Genomic DNA, 18,324 nt, shown 5'->3' on the forward strand with positions numbered 1-18,324 from the left:
TAAGACGGGGCGATTAGTGATTTAACGCCACACATTTGGCCAAAAAAAGCCAAAAAAAAAAATCTAAAATAAGCCAAAGAAAAAGAGATATGATAAAGACCCTACACTTAAAAATAAGCATAAAATGCCTAAATTCTAATGTGGGGTTATAACTTTAAATAACCACTAATAACCTAAGGCGTGATAGATACGATTATTAAAATAGGATAACTGTCTTTCCGCTCATAATTGACAGGTTCGACCGAGATTTCAACCAATTTCCTGTAAAATTCAAGTGCCCATACTGCTGGGTCGTTAGCTTCACTCTTGGACATCTAATGGGTCAAAACAAATATTTTATATTGTGAAAATGCCTATAAATCATGGACCGCTACAATCAGCATTATTTGGCAACTTTTCCACTTGCTTTTTCTATCTTCAGGATCTCCTCATAATTGTAGAATGAATTGCTTTAGAGTATTTTTTTTTTTTTAATCTTTATTTTGATTATATGTAATTTTCTTATATTGTTTCAGTTTGCTGTTGTAGTTATTGTAGTTGGGTAATACTGGGGAGAAGGAAAATTTTCGGATTTCATCTGGAAATTTGGCTGTACAGTGGCATTTTTGTAATTATTTAAAATTACAAGAATGCCACTATAAGCCAAATTTCCGGATGAAATCCGGATTTTTTCCTTCTCCGTAGCATTGCTCATTGTAGTTTGCTGTTGTGGTCAATTCATCCTTCTCTACAAATTTAAACATTAATATTAATTAGTCAGGGATGATGAAGCGCTAAGAAACCTTAAGGCACCAGTTTTTTCTTTTTAATTCAAGTACTCTTATATTAATATAATTTCATTAACTTTGATTACTTTTCTGGATTGTTCCCACAGATTGCCAAGAGGCAATTAGAAATTTTGGACTTGGAAATTTCTAGTTTTGCTTTATTCCTAATGGGTTATGTATTTCGGATTGGTATGGAAAATGGTGAACAAATCTTCAAAAAAACCAACTTTATTTTAAATAGGAATATAGAGAACGAGTAATTTGAAAAGGCATTAAATAAAATAAATTAAGTAACTTTTAATTAACTATTTTAAACAGGAATAATGGAATATATATATATATATATATATATCAATCAACCCCCATAGCACGATCCTTCAATTAATATATTACCAAAATTTCATGCGTATTGTCGCATAATGTGGCAAGCAATATCTTTTTTGTACTAATTAGAATGTTATGATAATCCAACAGCCGTCCATGGTCGTATTCCCAAAGTCTATAATTTGTGGGTTTATTAAATAAAAAATAGTGGTGGATTTTGTACGCAGGCCACTTGGCATGCGGATGCTTGCTAATAGGGGCAGAAAACAATTGTTATTTCTCATTTCCTTTTGAGGTAATGGAATTTCTTTTTCTTTTTTTTAAAAAAAATATTTGGGTAGGAGAAAAACTTTATCTAGTGTGTGGACTCAAAAATACAGATCGAATTCAAAACTTTTGTTCTAATACAACGCTAAATCACTACTTATATCAATAGTTTAAGCCGATAGGAATGAGTAAATTTAATCATTTAATTAAATACTTTAACACAAACTGACGTAACACTTCACGCTGCATTTACCACATCATTGATTAAATAATTAAATTTATATGTCAAACTTAATTTTTGTACCCACATGGCACCACGTGAATTATTTTAAAAAAATTGTCTTACAAGTTATAATACCCCAAATATTTTTCTTTCATTTATATCTTTTTCCGAATATACATTATTATTAACTAATTTTTTCTCTTCTTTTTGCAAGAGAGAGTAATGCAAAGATTGTCAAAGCCGCTTCATAATTGCCTATTTTTCTTCTTCGTTTATTTATTTTTATATTGTTTTGGTTCCTAAAAGAAGTCACTTTCTTGGAGATACGATTCTAGACTTGTACTTTCAATGTTTGAGAAGATAAAAACATGCAAATAAATAAATAAACACAGAACAATTAATGAGTAACGAATAGCCACTGTCAATTAAGACAATCATACATTTGTCTAGAAAAGTAAAAACCTCCTGCAACCCTAACTTTACCCGTGTCTTGGAAGCTACAAATAGGGGCATGAGGCCTGCCATTTTAGACCCTCCTTTTTTTTTTTTCTTTTTTTTTTTTTGTTTGGAGCCCTTTCTAGTTGCACAACACGCCAATTCAACTTTAAGATGCCAAGTAAAAATGGAATATTCAATATTTTAACCTTCTAAGGGAAATCCACCTTTGTGGACCTCATCACTTCTCCACCAACTCACACAGCTTTATAATCTTTAGAATTGGTGAACAAATTTGCTTGTCTTGCCCTAGTCATGAGATGGATAAAATCTCAGTCTAATTCGCTATAGAATTATAGATATTATTTGATAATTTTTTACACGATTCGTGACCTCGACACGAAATTAATAAGTTAAAATCAAAGAGTATAACCCTTTTAATTAAATGGATTGGATTAACATTAATTTATATAGTCTTATAACCTATGTCTCAACACGATTCAATATAACACAGAATTGACATCCTTAATTACGTGTAAATATATATTTGATGATCTAGCTTTGTTACAGAACTTAAAAAAAGAAAAAAAGAAAAAAAAAAAGGGATTCTTAGAACAATGGGCATATGCCATTTGGTGATCTCACTGTTTAGACAGCTAACAAGTACAAACTATGTAGGGTTTTTGCCGGGAATATTCCTAACTTGGTAACCAGTGCTAGACTAATCCCATCATGACCCAATTCGAGAATGCCAAATTGAAAAATAGTTATGAAGTCACTTTGCATGGAAGCCCATCTCAAAATTTGTAACTTGGGATTGCAGGAAAGCCCCTGTCTGGGGAAGAGGAAAAAAAAAGGTTCCAATCTCAAGATTTGACCTGGGGATGGAAGAATTACCAAATCTGAAAAAGAACAAGAGAACCCTCATCCCCAAAATTTTCCCTTGGATGGAAGGAGATCCCCCAGCCCTGGGAATATCAGAAGTGCCCCTATGGGATATGTAAAAAGACAAACACTTGGACCTTGACATGCAACTGAACGAGGGGTAAATCCTTTTGTTGAACAATCAAACGTCAAGTTCAGCACTGTACATTTGCTAAAGCTTTAAGCAGAAAGGGAACCCTGAAGGAGAAAGTGGTAGCAATGGTTCTTAACTTCTTGTTAAAGCTCTAAATTCGTATTAATTCATGCGGTGTTTCTGAATGCAAAGAATGATATTCCCCATAATCATCAATGAGTAGCTTTATCAGCATTTACATTGTGTATAAACTTTTCCGAATACAAATTTCATAACAACTGAATATAAAGGCAAATGAAAACAAAAGAAAACCATGGGAATCTAAGACACATTCATATATAAACACCACATAAATCTAGAGTGAAGCAAATTAGGGAGCAATTTCAAGCCTGGGTTCAAAGCAAAAACCAGTAAAGAGCTGAAGTGGGAACCTCTTTGTCACAGGGCACTTTTGTGACCATTTCCATTGCTTCTGGTTCATGTCATAGATAAGAAGTGCAGGAGCTCCATAGCTCTGGATGTATATGAGATCATCAGTACCACTGCTAGCAAAAACATCATCAAATTCCCCAAATCCTTGGAAAAACTTATGAGGCATACGTGCAATGTCTTGCCACTCCCTCCCATTTAGAATCCAGATGCCAATCCCCTTAATTATGTCAGCCCTATCATGTTTCCCAATTCCTCCAACCATCACCAGCTTCCCCTTTAGGTTCATTAGACGGCCACATGTAAGCGGGCAAGGTACTGGAATAAAACTCCTTTTCAACAATCCATGGGAAGAACGGCTGGAGAGATTATATGCAATTAGACCATGACGATTTTCCGGTCCACTCCCAGTTGAATAAATCAGAAAGTACAAAACCCCATCACAGATCACACTTTCATCACCACCTCTCCACCCTGTTAAAACCTCTGTCAAAGAGGTTGTCCAAATGATTGTTTCTGAATCATAAATTTCAATTGAGATATCCCATTCAAAAAAAATTCCAGGGACTTGCTTAGATTTCACTACTGTGACTTTATAACCATGTGATATCCTGTTCACTGAGATAGCAAGCGCACTGTAATCAGGACATTTCAAACCTGGGGGCTCCGCAAGCTTCTTCAAGTATTTGGTAATAGGGTTGCAGACATATAGCTCGCTTCTACTGTCATTGTCCATGAAGCCAATCAATCCACATGATGACGCAATGCACCAATTGGGTGCCCTGATTTGGGGGAGTTCAATACCATACCACTTCCGAAGGATGGGATCATAAGCATAACCAATTGGTTCCTCAGAGCTTGTAAACATAAAATACCATGGTTTTTGTGACAGGACATGCGAAAAGTTCCATAAAAACCTACTTGAACTAACAATCTCATGCCACCTTTTACACACACAACCTGCTCTGAAAATGCTTGCGATGGGGAGACAGGCTAGGATCCGTTCCAACAGGTCATCAGGCAGCATCAACTCCAGAGAAACTGCAGTAGCTTCTTGATTGCCGTCATCATTAAGCTCTGAGAATGAATCAAACTCTCCAATCTCTCTTTTCGTGTCATCAAGGCAATGGTTGATCCATGATGATTCTCCCTCCATGACCAAGAGGAGTTAAAGCCAATAACCTGAGGATATCAAAGTTAAAATAAAATTATGTTACCCAGGAAAAGAGATCACAAACTCTTGAAGCTAAACAAGAAACAAATCACTAGATTACTATCACCTTTACATTAGATCACAAAAAAATAAAACCCTAGGCCTTGAGCCCTGGGCCAACATAAACAGAGCATCCAACAATATATCAAAATTATAGTGATTAAAAAGGCATGGGAAATCAAATTCAGAAGTCACAAAATGGGAACAGAGATAAAACCATAAATAAATAAATCACAGATTCAATATGGTAACAAAAAGCCAATCAAGCAAATATTTCATATCAGATTAAGAAATCCACAACCTAGTTTCCCTCTTTCCTGTTTAGATGACAAAATTCAAAAAAAAAAAAAAAAAAAAAAAAAAAAAAAAAAAAAAAAAGAATAGGAAAGAGTATGAATTCATAGATGAGCTCATTAATAAAAAGAGTAATCACCCTTCAGACTAAATTGTCAAGAAAGAAACAATTATACCACCCAACAAAAATATCAAAACTTTAAAACTGAAAGCAATAGGATTTGTAACCAAATTCTATCCACCTTCCCTCTTTTGGGGATTACAGGGTCTCCCATGCCAAGGGATTTGTATTTACGCTATGTGAGCTATGGATTCCCCTTGTATATGAGATAATCTAGACCTGTCTCCATGCCGTTAACAAACTTAAATTACCTCCATACTTTCCACGTGAAGAAAAAATGATAATAAATTGTAAACTTCATTTATAACAAACCAAGTAAACAGATAAAACGAATTAGATGAATAAAAACCCCCCACGGGGTGGAGTGGGTTATGCTTAGTAGTGTCTTGGATTTATTGAGTGCTTGGAGCACTTTGCTGGGTCGTGGTCCTGTTCACCGTATTTGGAAACATGTTCTTCTTTGTGTTTTGTGGGGCTTGTGGCGTGAGAGAAATTCTAGGCTTTTTGAAGATGTGGAGGTTCAGGTTGGGGCTCTTCGTAGAAATGTGCTTAATATGTTATATCTTTGGGTGACCGCGTATAGCTCGGGTAGTATGCCGTACGCTAATTTTTTACTTTCTTGTTCGTTTCGGTCCTCTAATTAGGGCTCCTTTATATACTTCCTGTGTACTATGGTTGCGCCCCTATGCGCTTTTTAATGAATTCTTACTTATTAAAAAAAAAAAAAAAAAAAAAAAACCCCATGTTTCTAATATTGTGAAACAATAGAGAATTCAAACATTACAGAACATATTTTTCATATATACAGAGGTAATAGCCATGACCAAAAGGAATTAATATCATATTCAGAAATAGGAGATTACATCCATACACAGAAAAGAAAACTAAATAAATAATAACAAATTGAAACAACAGGCAGCCACAAATGAGATCATATACATAGTCAAGGAGGAGAAAATATCATTATAAAGGAAATTAAGCAAGACATATGTCTGCTAGCTAAAAACCACATTTAAGTCCTCCAGGAACAACAACAGAAAATGCAAATCGCTGAAGGAAAAGCATTAAAAGGCAAAGCAACAGAATGATATAAAAGGGAAACTTCTCACCACAATGGGTCTCCAGTCCTAGAACCAGCAGTGGGTTTTTCTCAGAAACCAACTTTCACAGTACTCTTAACCTCAAACCCTAAGAGAGATTTTCGATTTAAAATTAAAAAATACTTTCAGGTGGACAAAGATTGGACCACGGAGCGCTGTCAATCAAACATCAAAACCCCACATAACTGAAAAGCGCCAACATCAATAACCAAGCCAATAACACAGCTAAAAGACAGAGAGATCAGCGAAAACACAGAAAACAATTTCAAAAGGCAAGAACAGAAAAAAATAATAATAAATAAAATAAAATAAAATCCAGAATAAAAGCCATCGTGAACACACCTCGTTTGAGACCCCCTCGACTGTCACTGACCAAAAGGGTCTCCCTAGATTTGGCCAAAGCCTCCAGATTTAACGCCCGTGAATAATAAATCAAGGAAAAGAAAATTTCTTCATATTTCACACGGAGTAGGAGTAGCCCACTACTTCCACAAAGCATTCAAGAACATATAGGAAAGGAAACATACTATAAAGGAAATTCCCCTTCAAATGACAGAGAAATGAGAAATGGGTGCTCAGATTTGGCTGATAAACACGCCTTAAGCAGCCCCAATATAGAGAGAGAGAGAGAGAGAGACTGCGTATGCGAGAGTGTGAGTGCGTGTGTGTGTATATGTGCGTGTATGTGTCGTTCCCTTAGTTTTTTTGCATCTTTTTTGTTATAACAAAAACGACGGGCAGAGAGTGAAGTGAGGAGGGCGGTTTTCCTACAGAAGTTGTGTGGCCTTTACTTTTCACAGAGACAGAGAGACGCGTGTAACCGAGTGTTTGGTTGAAGGGTTGAGGGGTTATTTAGGCAATTGATGGGGTTTTAATGAGAGCAGAAATAAGTCATGGGAATTTTTGCCACCAACCAAAAATAAAAGATAATAATGCCGTCTTCCTCACCACTCCCCCATTTATTTATTTATTTTCCCTTTTCTTTTTTTCTTTTTTTTTCTCTCTCTCCTTATTTCTTTTTTTATTTCCATATTGTGCACCAATTCCTGACCTTTCTTTTGATTTTTTTTTTCGATTTGTTTTGGACATATTCATTTTGCATTTCACTTTCTCAAATCAAGGGATATACTTTACCCATCGTTGCCCACACATGCCCACATGGGTCATGCTCCTTTTCTTCTCCCATTTGCTTTTGAATAGTAAAAGAAATCCCTGGGCCTGGGTTTCCCACTTTCCTTTCGGCTGGTCAGACAGGCACTGTGGCTTTGGGCCTGCTTTACCTAACTAAAACGTACACCATTTTTAGAGTGTATATTGCGTTAAAGTGCTTAAAAAATATATTTAAAAGAAATGATTCTTCGCCACCTTGTCTATTTTATTTTTTAAAAATAAAAAAATTCTAAAGTTAGTAGAGGACCACCTTGCCACATAAACAAGATGGTGAAGAGTTGTATATTTAGGTGATGGAGAATCATATCTCTATATTTAAATAGATAAGAAGTTGGCCTATTTGGTAAAAAATTCATTTTGCTCTAAAGATAGTCATGACACACTTTTTATTAAGCTTTTTTTAAAAAGCTATTTTTATCTTTAAAAATTCTATTTTTCAACACAATTTCCTATTTGTTATTGGGTTAACAAGTTTAAAAATGCTTTTAATATATAAAAAGCGGTGCCGATAAAAATTAGTTTCATTTGGTGAAATAACTTTAAAAGTAATTTTTGACATTTTTCTCTGAAAAAAAAAAAAAAAAAGCCCAATACTTTGGGAGAAGTTAAAAAAAATAAAGATTTTTCTATAAATAAAAATACTATTTCCCAATAGACTCCCAAATAGTCTATTAGTCTCAACCATTGGTAAAAATAGCCTTATATTCTATTATTCTTACCTTTCCATATAGGCTTAGATTGTCCTATGCATTCAATTATTTATTAATACAATAATTATGGATATAACCATCATTGATTAAAGATTTCATTCTCTAGTGTCACCTTTCTTTACACGCAAGATCTTCCAAAACTTGCTCAAAGCTTGTAGCTAGCATATATGGTGGCTTAGGTTGGTTCCCCCATGAGATCTTGCATAACTAATTAATAGAATCTTCAAAATAAAATAATAATGAAACAAAAAAAGGCATGGTTGCTTAGCACTGAATCCTATTAATTAACATAGATAATAACCTTATAAGGATGATTTAATTAGGTCATATACTCATATGCATGATTTCGCCCATAATTATGCAAAAAGTTGAACTAACAAGACAATCTAACATGTCTATTCTTAGAGCATTCACTTCCGGATCAACAAATTTCCTCTCTATTTTAGTTAAACAAATCACATTTTTCTATTTTATCTATTTAACTTTTCAAAACACTTATGGGTGGGTTTGTGATTGGGATTTCATAGATAATAAATACAATTTTAAATCAAATTGCAGAATATAAATCGTTTGAGAACTGAGTTTTTAAAAACTACGATTTGAAAATACAGAAAATATGTTTTTTCAAATCGCAGGTAAAATAATATTTTTTTTTAAACGCAGAATTTTAAAAATCATTTTTTTTCAAATCGCACATTTTGAAATCGTTATTTTATATCTCACTCTCTATTTTGACTATCCACGTTTACTATTCTATTTAAATTATTTTCTGAAGAATTTCTTTATTAAGAGGAAAGAATGCTAGAGATTAGAAAATAATTTATTATTATTATTATTTTAACATTTGGTTGGCGAGTTCACCAATTTTTTATTTTTTATTTTTTTTCAAATTATTGAGCCAAATGTATTTCATTTTGCTTTAATTTTAACATCACATACATTTGGCTAGCCGGATAAAAATGCTCTTAATCATAAGCCGCCAATTAACCATCTAACTAATTCTAGTATATAATTAAACATTAACTTTGAAGAGGTTTGTTTCTTCTCTCTCTCTCTCTCTTTTTCTCCATAAGAAGCCATGGCCACTGAAGGAATAGAAGAAGCACTACATAAAGATACGCGTTCTCCGAGATAGAGTTCAGGCATTCCAAAAAAACAGCAGTACAAACACGATGGAATGTTGATATTTTCCCCAACACGTACTATCAATATTCCACAACAAAAACAAAAATGGGGATTACTGTGTATATATATAGCTGTAAATCATTTGTAATTTATCGCTAATGCGCATGCATACGCGGAGCCTCATCAGCAGATTCATTGTCTCTTCTGAGTTCCCCCCCCCCCCCCCCCCCCCCCCACAAATAAAAAGAAATTATAAGAAAATTCAGCCGGCGGCTGGCTCCATAGGCAACCCAAAGAATCACGAGGCATATATATATATATATATATATATATATATATATATATGTGGGTGTATTGTGGGCATGCATTGACCTTCAAACATTCAATCAGACACTGCTTGTAGTAAAAAAGATGAGAAAAAAACAAGAAGGGAAAAAAGTTGATGTGGGTATATATATATATATATATAGTGGCAAGGCCACCATAAACTGCTCTTTCCAGCCAACCCACCTTCTGCTCATTAAGTCATGCCTCACTTCAAATAGTTTATTCACCTTCTTTCCCAAACAATTTCTTAATGTGCATGATTTTGTCTTGATAGGTATAGAATCCGTGGAGGAAAAGCAACCAAATACATTTCAAAACATCGAGACATGGGATCGATGAAAGAGATATTGTAACCAGAATCTGAAAGTGATGTTTCAAAGCAAATTAAACTATTAATTATATGTTCCCGTTGTTAATAATAATAATAATAATAATGATAAGCAAATCAAACTTACTTTTGATTTGAAAGGGAAAACCCTAAAAAAAAAATTAAAAAATTAATAAGTGAGATGTTTTTTTCTAACCTATACCCAATATGAAATACACAGACTCCTTATTTATAAATTAGGTAAGGAATTCTTAATTAAAATGCCACCTTAATTATCCCTCCTATCAAGGGAAATCACTCCAAAAGATATTTCACAAATAAACTCTTAATTTGTATTTAATTAAATCACATTCAATCATATATAGCATTTGGGCCGTATTTAATTTATTAGAAAATTTGTTACATGAGGCACACAAGTCTTACAAAACAATTTCATATATATATATATATATATAAAAGAGCTCTTTCTGATCTATTTCTTACACATTTTTTGTTTATTTTTTTTGCAAATTCATTATATAGATCTCACAGATTCAATGATAGATCGATCTACACATATCTCTTATACGAAAACAGACAAAAAATAGGTAAAATATGGAAACCAAACATCTTTCTCTAGAGTAATTGGGTTACAAAGTTGACCCTACTGAGAACAAAGCTTTCCATACCTAATGCATGATAGAAAAAGGCACAATCGATCTATAGGGGAGTTAGTGGAGCTGGTGATGGAAGAGGGAAAAGGGACAACACATGCTTCAATATATCCAAAATAGAATTATTGCTGCTTTTTTCATTGGTCATGCAAATGGGCCGAGGACAATGAGTGAAACTCCTAAAAAAATGTCAAACCAAAGTACCTCAAAATGCTCCTAGTCTTGTGAGAAATTGTGGATGGGAGGGGAATTCAATCCGGAATGTGGAAGAAATCTGTTCATGTCATCATGATTTGTCCGGACGTCAAAGCAGATGCTCCAAAACCTCAGTGCCATGCAATTGGTGGTTGCAATTTGTGGGGTCTTCAATAAACATGTATGTCTTTTCTCTAATTATATCTTCTTCAATCTTCTTCTTCTTCTTTTCATACTATAACCAATAGCTTTTTAATCTGACGTGTGTTTGTTACATTGCTTTTTTAATGTGTCCCAACCTTCTTTTTTTTTCTTCTCGATTTTTAAGAATTAATAGTCAATTTACACTTTTTCCTCCAAAAATGTCTTTAATCCATCCAAAAACTTTGTTGGTAAAGTTTTCAGTACGGTGTGAATGTGGACGTTCTTCTAATGTTCTACTCCGATGCCTGAATTAGCTTATGGGGAAAAAATTTGCTTAATGCATAAAATTTTGATTATTCGTTTATACTTGGGTATGAGCCTATTTCTAGACAAATAGGTAGAGTCAAACCTGAATTAAGATTCTTGCTCCTTGTTAATCTATAACTGCTGTCAGGGTTCTAATTAGATTTTAATCATTTATTAGACTTCTAATCTGTTCTCTTATTAGACATTTGATCTGATTGGACCATGAGTCCTATCATAATTCCACAAGGAATAGGACTATTGATCAAACTATACTTAGACTAAGAGTCCTATCCCGATTCTACCGGGATAGGAATGATAATCGGATTATGACTTTTACTTCAATTCACCTTGGAGTAGAGTCCTAAATTATATCTATTAAGATAAATGATACCTAATTTATTGGGAATAACTGCTAAATGTCTATCTTCCGAGATTGGACTTTCCGAGAGTTCTATTGTCTCCTCCTTGGACCAGGCTGAGTGAAATTTATTCTCAATAAACTTCATTTTTTTTAAGATGTTTGTCATATATTAAAAGAATAGGAGTTTTTTTTATATATTTTTTAAGCAAATATGTCACGGTTAGATTAATATTTAACTGATTAAATTTAATATTTTCATCTCTTTGGATTCTTGATATAATTAGCAATTTATCATGCTATCAGAGAGTCAAGCCATAAGTTAAAAGAAGTGGTAGATATATATATATGTATATAAAATTTTGCACTGTCCAATGGTTTTTGTACCAATCACAAAATAAATAAATTGACTCTTATCAATTGGGGCCAAAAAAAATGATTAGATTTGGTTGCTCGATCTCCTGTAGAGATTACCCTCCATTTCCTTTCCAGTCTATGCTTTGAATGATCACCAAATGCCAACCTCTACCGAGAGAATGGATTTTCGTATATATTTTGCTAATTATTAGGTTGGTGAAATGTACAAGTAGTTGGTTACAAGTTCGCGTTACAGCTCCATTATAAGCATTACGATAATATATATAGATCCGTCCAAAACGAAGGAGGTGAATTGCCATAGAAATTTGAGCTGCGTGCGTGATTTGCATTATTTGGAAGTTTGAAGAATACAAATTTATGAGCTCATTAGTCGGGACAAAAGCTTGATAATTGAAATATATCATATTATTGGCAATTAGAAAGATAGAGATCAACCAAATCGCTTTTAATGCATATAATAGTCGATTAATTCAGTTTTGGTGAAATGAGACGTTCATGAAAATGACCCTATAATTATTAGAGGCCCATAATCAGGCTCCACACCTTCGAGCTTGCACACCATCCCACTATCATCGTTGGCTTTCACTCCACCCAAGGACGAAGTTAAAAGTTTTTATGGTCAGTGGCTAACGGCTAAAAAAAAATTTTAGGAGTCAATAAGTTAAATTTTTATTTTTTTATCTTATATTTTTTATTTTTTTACAATTTTTTTTTCCAACTTGATAAATTATTTTTTTTAAGAAATGGGGGGGAGCTATGGCCCTGCCAGCCCCCCCTCCCTCCGTCACTGACTCCACCCCTAACTCCCTTCCACCACACGCCACCTTGACATGCATCGGCTTTGCTCACCTTCCCCCTTTATAGCTTCATGTAGCACATATACAGTTCTTCTATACATTATCTCCTTTCTCTGTGTTCATTCGCGCAATGCCACATAGTATTTTAATTCAAAAAATCATGTTGATATGTGTACAATATAACAATTATAATTATTTACAATCCATAACCATCATTGTATGCCATATATGTACCATTAACCTTCTTACACTAAAGTTTGTGCGTTCAGTAGAATCTCTAGTGCAACACTGGTTTTCCAATGAGGTATAATAGTCAACCACCACTAATAGCTCAACTGAATTTGACCCCAAGTGATTTACACTACTAGTAATGCCCTAGATTGTAACCGTCATCAACATATGATGACAGGTCACTCTGAAAAATGGATTCAAGGCATCCTAAATCTACAATCTTTGGACCATAGGGTCAAGTCTACATACATGCATATCTACCATCCGTACATGGTACAATACACAACAAAATATATAGTTCAATTAAGGCTATTAATTACTTTATGAATAAATAGCGTATAGAAATGCAATTGTAGAATCATCATTCATAAGGCGTTGCACTCGCAACATAATTTATGAAAGTCACAGTATCAAAATGCACAATATATATATATATATATTGTTATTCTCTAATATTAGTCAAGACACTAAGCAAAACCTTAATCATACATGTGAAATCCTAATCATGTACTTTATGCCCAGAACAATTGATCGTTTCGTGGACTATTCAATCGTTCCTACGGACCGATCGATCATTAAAAATGAATTTCTTATTAAAATTCAAATAATCACTTCACTTATATAAATAAATAGCATTTTCAATATTATATAATTGAATATTTAACTAATACTCGTAATGTTTTATACCAAAATATTCAAATTCGAACAATGTTTTGGAGGCCTAATATTTAAAAACAAAAAGATAAAGTAAAAGATTTTTGCTATGTTTATTAGTGTTTTTTAGTATGCATTTTTTGTATTTTATTTGAAGAAAGTATTTTGATATGATATAAAGGTGAGAAATGTTTATTAGAAATGTTCACATTTGAAAAAAACCAAAAATAATAATAAAAAGGGGTAATTACCTTTTCTCTCCATGAACTATCAAAAAATGCGCGATGCCCCAATGAACTACCAACTCAACCAAAATAGAGCATTCAACTACCAAAGACAACCATTATTCCCTCTTCTGTCAGTTAAAGGGGTTAAAAGAAACAGTCAACGGGTCATGTGCCGTTTTACATGGGGGCATGTTGGAAGATAGTGGTAATTCATGGGGGGAAAGAGAAAGATGGTGGTAGTTCATGGGGAGAAAAGAGGAAGAAAATGACGGTAAAACGGCGTGTGACTGTCACGTGACCCGTTGACCGTTTGTTTTAACCCCTTTGACTGACGAAAGGGGGAAAATGGTTGTCTTTAGTAGTTGAATGCTCTATTTTGGTCGAGTTGGTAATTCATAGGGACATCGCGCATTTTTTTGTAGTTCATGAGGAGAAAATGTAATTACCCCTAATAAAAAATTTTGTAGTACACCTACTTCTTTTAAGTAAACACAAGTAAATGTAGAGTGACCTTTTACTTAAAAAAATAAATTAAAAAAAAAAAAAGAAAAAAAAAAAAAAAAGTGGTCATACGGCCACCTTCAATAAAAGAGCAAGGCGATGGAGCAATCACTTTGGCCTTTTGTGATGACGGCAAAGCTAAGTTTAATCAGGATAAAGGTGCCTGCACGGCCACCTTTCTTCATTGTTGAAGCCAAGGTGGTCACATGACTAAATTTCTTTATTTAAATATTATTATATAATAATAATTATTTTTTTAAAAAAATAAAATTTTATCACTGATTCGGGAGTTAATTTAAATTATAAATCACTTACTGGAACATAAAAAATAATTGTAAGGTTCTTGTAATAGGTGAAAATTACAAATTACTCCCTAAAGTCGTTTATCGTCCACAAACTTAAGAGAAATTGTCAGTTTGCCATGTCAGTACAATAAAAAGCGACATGTGTCATTTTTAATAAAAAATATATTAATATATTAAAAATTAAGAACTTAAATTTATTTATTTTTTAAATGAATAAAGGGGGTTTGGGGCCACTCCCATTAGGGAAGGTGGCGCCACCTTTGGGGTGGCTTGCCACCACTCCCATGGGTCATAGGTGGCTACGGCCACTCCCAATTCCATGTGGGGTGGCTTGTGGGCCACCTCAGAGTAAGGAGTTGGCCACGTTAGGCTGCTAGCCATTTTTGGGTTTTTAACGTGATAATCTAAAGGTTTCTGTTAAGTTTGTGGGCGGAAAATGAGTTTAGAAAGTAATTTATATATTTTGCCTAACAAGGATCTTACAATTATTTTTTAGAGTAATGATTGAATACCACTCAAAGATACAACTTTTTACCACTTTGTCTATGTGGCAATGTGGTCCCTCATTACTTTTTAAATTTTTTTATTTTTTAAAAATAAATTAAGGTAGTGGGGACCACCTTGCCACATAGGTAAGGTGGTGAAAAATTGTATCTTTTGGTGATATTCAATCATTACTTTATTTTTTATACTATAAAAAGTGATTTATAATTTAAGTTAACCTAAAAGTTAATAGTACAACTTTTTTTTTAAAAAACAAATAATAATAATAAGTTAGTCTTACACTTTTTGTAGATGAATCGGAAAACACGTACAGCCTTTAATTTGTGATCAAGAGGCGATGGGGCTTGTTCTGATGATCCACGTAAGCTGTCATCATCGTTGTCGTGACAAAAAATCAGAGATGGGGAGGCTTCTGCAATTACATCACGTGGTACATCGTACGCCGGGGGTTCAGGGTTGCAATGCAGACTATTGTGTAGTAGAGTCGGCACAAAATCCGGAGATTGAAATCAGAGACGGGCAAGTCCAGACTCCAGAGCCGTTGCGTCAGGTACGTATCGATCCTAATTCCTCTCCTCTGAATATGCACCCATTTGCCAAGGCCGTACGTCGTTCTCCGATTGGTTGTCTGGATTACTTTTTTATAAAAAAAGTTTTTGATCGATTCCCCGTCAATCAATCACGTGGTGCTCTGTGCTGCTTCCTGCCGCAGGCTAGTGGGGCTACCCCGTATTCCCAGCCATGCATACAGTGATAGGCATTGGGCGGTCCTTATCGTGTCTATCTTTATCTTTATCTTTTTCTTTTTCTTTTTCCTTTTCTTTTTTTTAGTGTCTCACGGAGTCACATGTTTCCTTCTCTTATTAAGGAATATCAACAAATATTCTGATCAAGGAATATCATCATGTTTCCTTCATGAACACTTTTCTCCTAATAATAATAAATCTGAGCTTTGAACATCTTTAGGCATGAAAAAATTGACAAAAAAAAAATCTTATGTTGAACTCATTTTTCTATAAATCCTCTAAAAAATAATCTTGATTTGACAATTAAGGACAAGAACATTTCTATACTGACTTATATTCTGCCGAAAACTATGGCTCGGTTTGTTAAAACAATTGTTTAATGTCTTTTGTTTTTTCTTCAAAATACTGCTTAAAAAAAAAGAAAAAAAATACTTCTTCGAATTAAAGACAAAAGAACATACATTAACAAAAAGAGGCATCTTATGCTCCATGCTTGATTAAATTATGTTCCTGATCCGAATCAAGAAGAAGCTCAAGCTGTTTTCTTGGTTATTTTCTTGGTTATTCACGAAAGTTGAAAAAAGCATTGGATTTACTTTTAACAGTCAATATTCATATTTATCTTCCGTTTATTACGACATAAAATGTGTTTCATATTTTTAACGAAATGGTTTTCCTAGGAAAAAAATTCGGCATTGGGCTCATACAAAATATAAGCTACGGTGGAAAATGGTCGGCAACTTCTTGCATCGTCCTGTAGAGGTTTGTTTGGTGAAATCTGACAGTGGTCCAGCGAACCCCGTCGGAGACTCGGAGGCGTGGCAGCTTTTGACAGTGGTCTTGCAAACTCTGTCGGTGGTCCAGAATTTTCCGGTTGAGGTTCGATGGCTTTCTACGATGGTTCGACAGTTTGATAAAAAGAAGTTCAAACTTAAAAAATGGTTTATGATTTTTTTTAAAAATGTAAATATTTTTACAAAAATTAAAGAAAGTTTTTATATTCAACCGAAATATTTTTTGGTTTGACCACAATTTCCAGTCTATAAAAAAAATAAAAACAAAGGACGAGGAGGAGGAAATCTGTTTTTCAAAAGCATCGTATAAATGCAAATTACAGTTACAATGCAATAATTTGAGGGGAATTGCGTTATTTTCTATTGAGAGAAAACAAAATGGAAAAAGAAAAGATTAAAAAAAAAAAAAAAGGAATAATGGCAAGGCAGATTATCCTTGCCCATGTCCTAATTATAATTCAAAGAGATATTTATGGTGTTAGTACGACGGTTTATCCTTGGACAGAACTGGGCCTTTGCATTACTTTAAGCCCAATACTAAATTTGGGCTCCCTGATGCCTATCCTTACCTATTGCCAGATATGGACCCAAAAGATTACCAAAGCCCATTTCTTTTTTCTTTTGAGAAGAAAGACCCATTTCTTCTTCTTCTTCTTCTTCTTTTTTAAAAATAAAATAAAATTATAGAAGACCTTAATACTTTAAAAGTCGTAACTTATATTTAATAAAAAAAAGAAAAGAAAAAAGCTTTTGATAGAAAATCAGAGTTTTCGAATTTCAGTGTTCTTGGGTGTTGTCGCATGACATTTATGTAATGAAATCAAGTTACTCACCGTGATCCAAATTAATGTCTTTCAGCATTTCTCTACATTTCTCTGACTGAAAAGAAGGATGCAAGGAAAATTATAGGGAACAAAAAGAGGGGCCTCCTACCCTGACAGAAAATTAGGCCCGACAAAATAGGTTGACGTGTCGAGTTTCAATTGACCCGTTTGACATGCCAACCCGAACTCGACACGTTTATGACCCGGGTCCGTTTACTATTTATATACACGTGCGTTTACTCATAATATATATACATATATAATATGAATAAATGCTCCTGCAACACATCAGCATCAACTATTTATGCGCCTTTACCCATACTCGGATTAGGATCATCTATTCACATCTAAAATTGGTAAGCTAGGAATGTGGTATTATGTGCCTTCACCAATACTCGGATCAAGATCATCTCTTCACATCTAAAATTGGTAAGCTAGAAATGTGGTTCATCTGTTCGCATCTAAAATTGGTAAGTTAGGGTTGTGATCCATCTGCATGGTGGCATATATCCTAGTAAAGGGTTTCTAAGGGGTAGCTCAATCGGTTGAGAATCGTGTCTCATGAAGCGAAGGTCACTAGTTCGAGTCTCCCATTTCTTCTTGTGTGGACATGTAAAAAAAAAAAAAAAAAAACATATCCAGTAAAGAAATAAAAGTCCATTAATGCTTATTAAATAATATATTTCTTTCATTTCTTTTCAGGATTTTTTTTTTTTTTTTTAAATGTTCAACTGTCAACCTGAAAAATAATTTCTATTGTTTTGGTATACACTAAAAATGAGATATGAATCATGAATGAAAAACATTTGCAAATTGGATCTCTTAATCAAATACAATCAATTTGACATATAAACCA

The 18,324-nt window shown here is 33.8% G+C and overlaps 1 protein-coding gene and 1 long non-coding RNA gene across 5 annotated transcripts; one reads left to right on the forward strand and one right to left on the reverse strand.

Annotated features, from left to right (window-relative positions):
• Positions 1-3,209: 3,209 nt before the first annotated feature.
• LOC133863766 (F-box/kelch-repeat protein At3g61590) lies at positions 3,210-7,014 on the reverse strand. 4 transcript variants are annotated; one of them, XM_062299851.1, is made up of 3 exons: positions 6,534-7,014; positions 6,201-6,346; positions 3,210-4,645 (listed from the first exon to the last, which is right to left on the reverse strand). In XM_062299851.1, exon 3 carries the CDS (start codon positions 4,617-4,619, stop codon positions 3,405-3,407), a length of 1,215 nt encoding a protein of 404 aa, XP_062155835.1. In that variant the 5' UTR covers positions 4,620-4,645; positions 6,201-6,346; positions 6,534-7,014; the 3' UTR covers positions 3,210-3,404. The 4 variants fall into 4 exon arrangements, with proteins under 4 accessions (XP_062155835.1, XP_062155836.1, XP_062155834.1 ...); XM_062299852.1 differs by having other exon boundaries at positions 6,201-6,376; XM_062299850.1 differs by having other exon boundaries at positions 6,201-6,416.
• Positions 7,015-10,597: 3,583 nt separating this feature from the next.
• On the forward strand, positions 10,598-16,909 carry LOC133862605 (uncharacterized). Its single transcript, XR_009899255.1, has 3 exons — positions 10,598-10,880; positions 15,396-15,654; positions 16,531-16,909. It is a non-coding gene; the product is annotated as an uncharacterized LOC133862605 (long non-coding RNA).
• The last annotated feature ends 1,415 nt before the right edge of the window (positions 16,910-18,324 follow it).

This window comes from Alnus glutinosa, chromosome 3, assembly GCF_958979055.1.
Source record: "Alnus glutinosa chromosome 3, dhAlnGlut1.1, whole genome shotgun sequence".
Classification (NCBI taxonomy): Eukaryota; Viridiplantae; Streptophyta; class Magnoliopsida; order Fagales; family Betulaceae; genus Alnus; species Alnus glutinosa.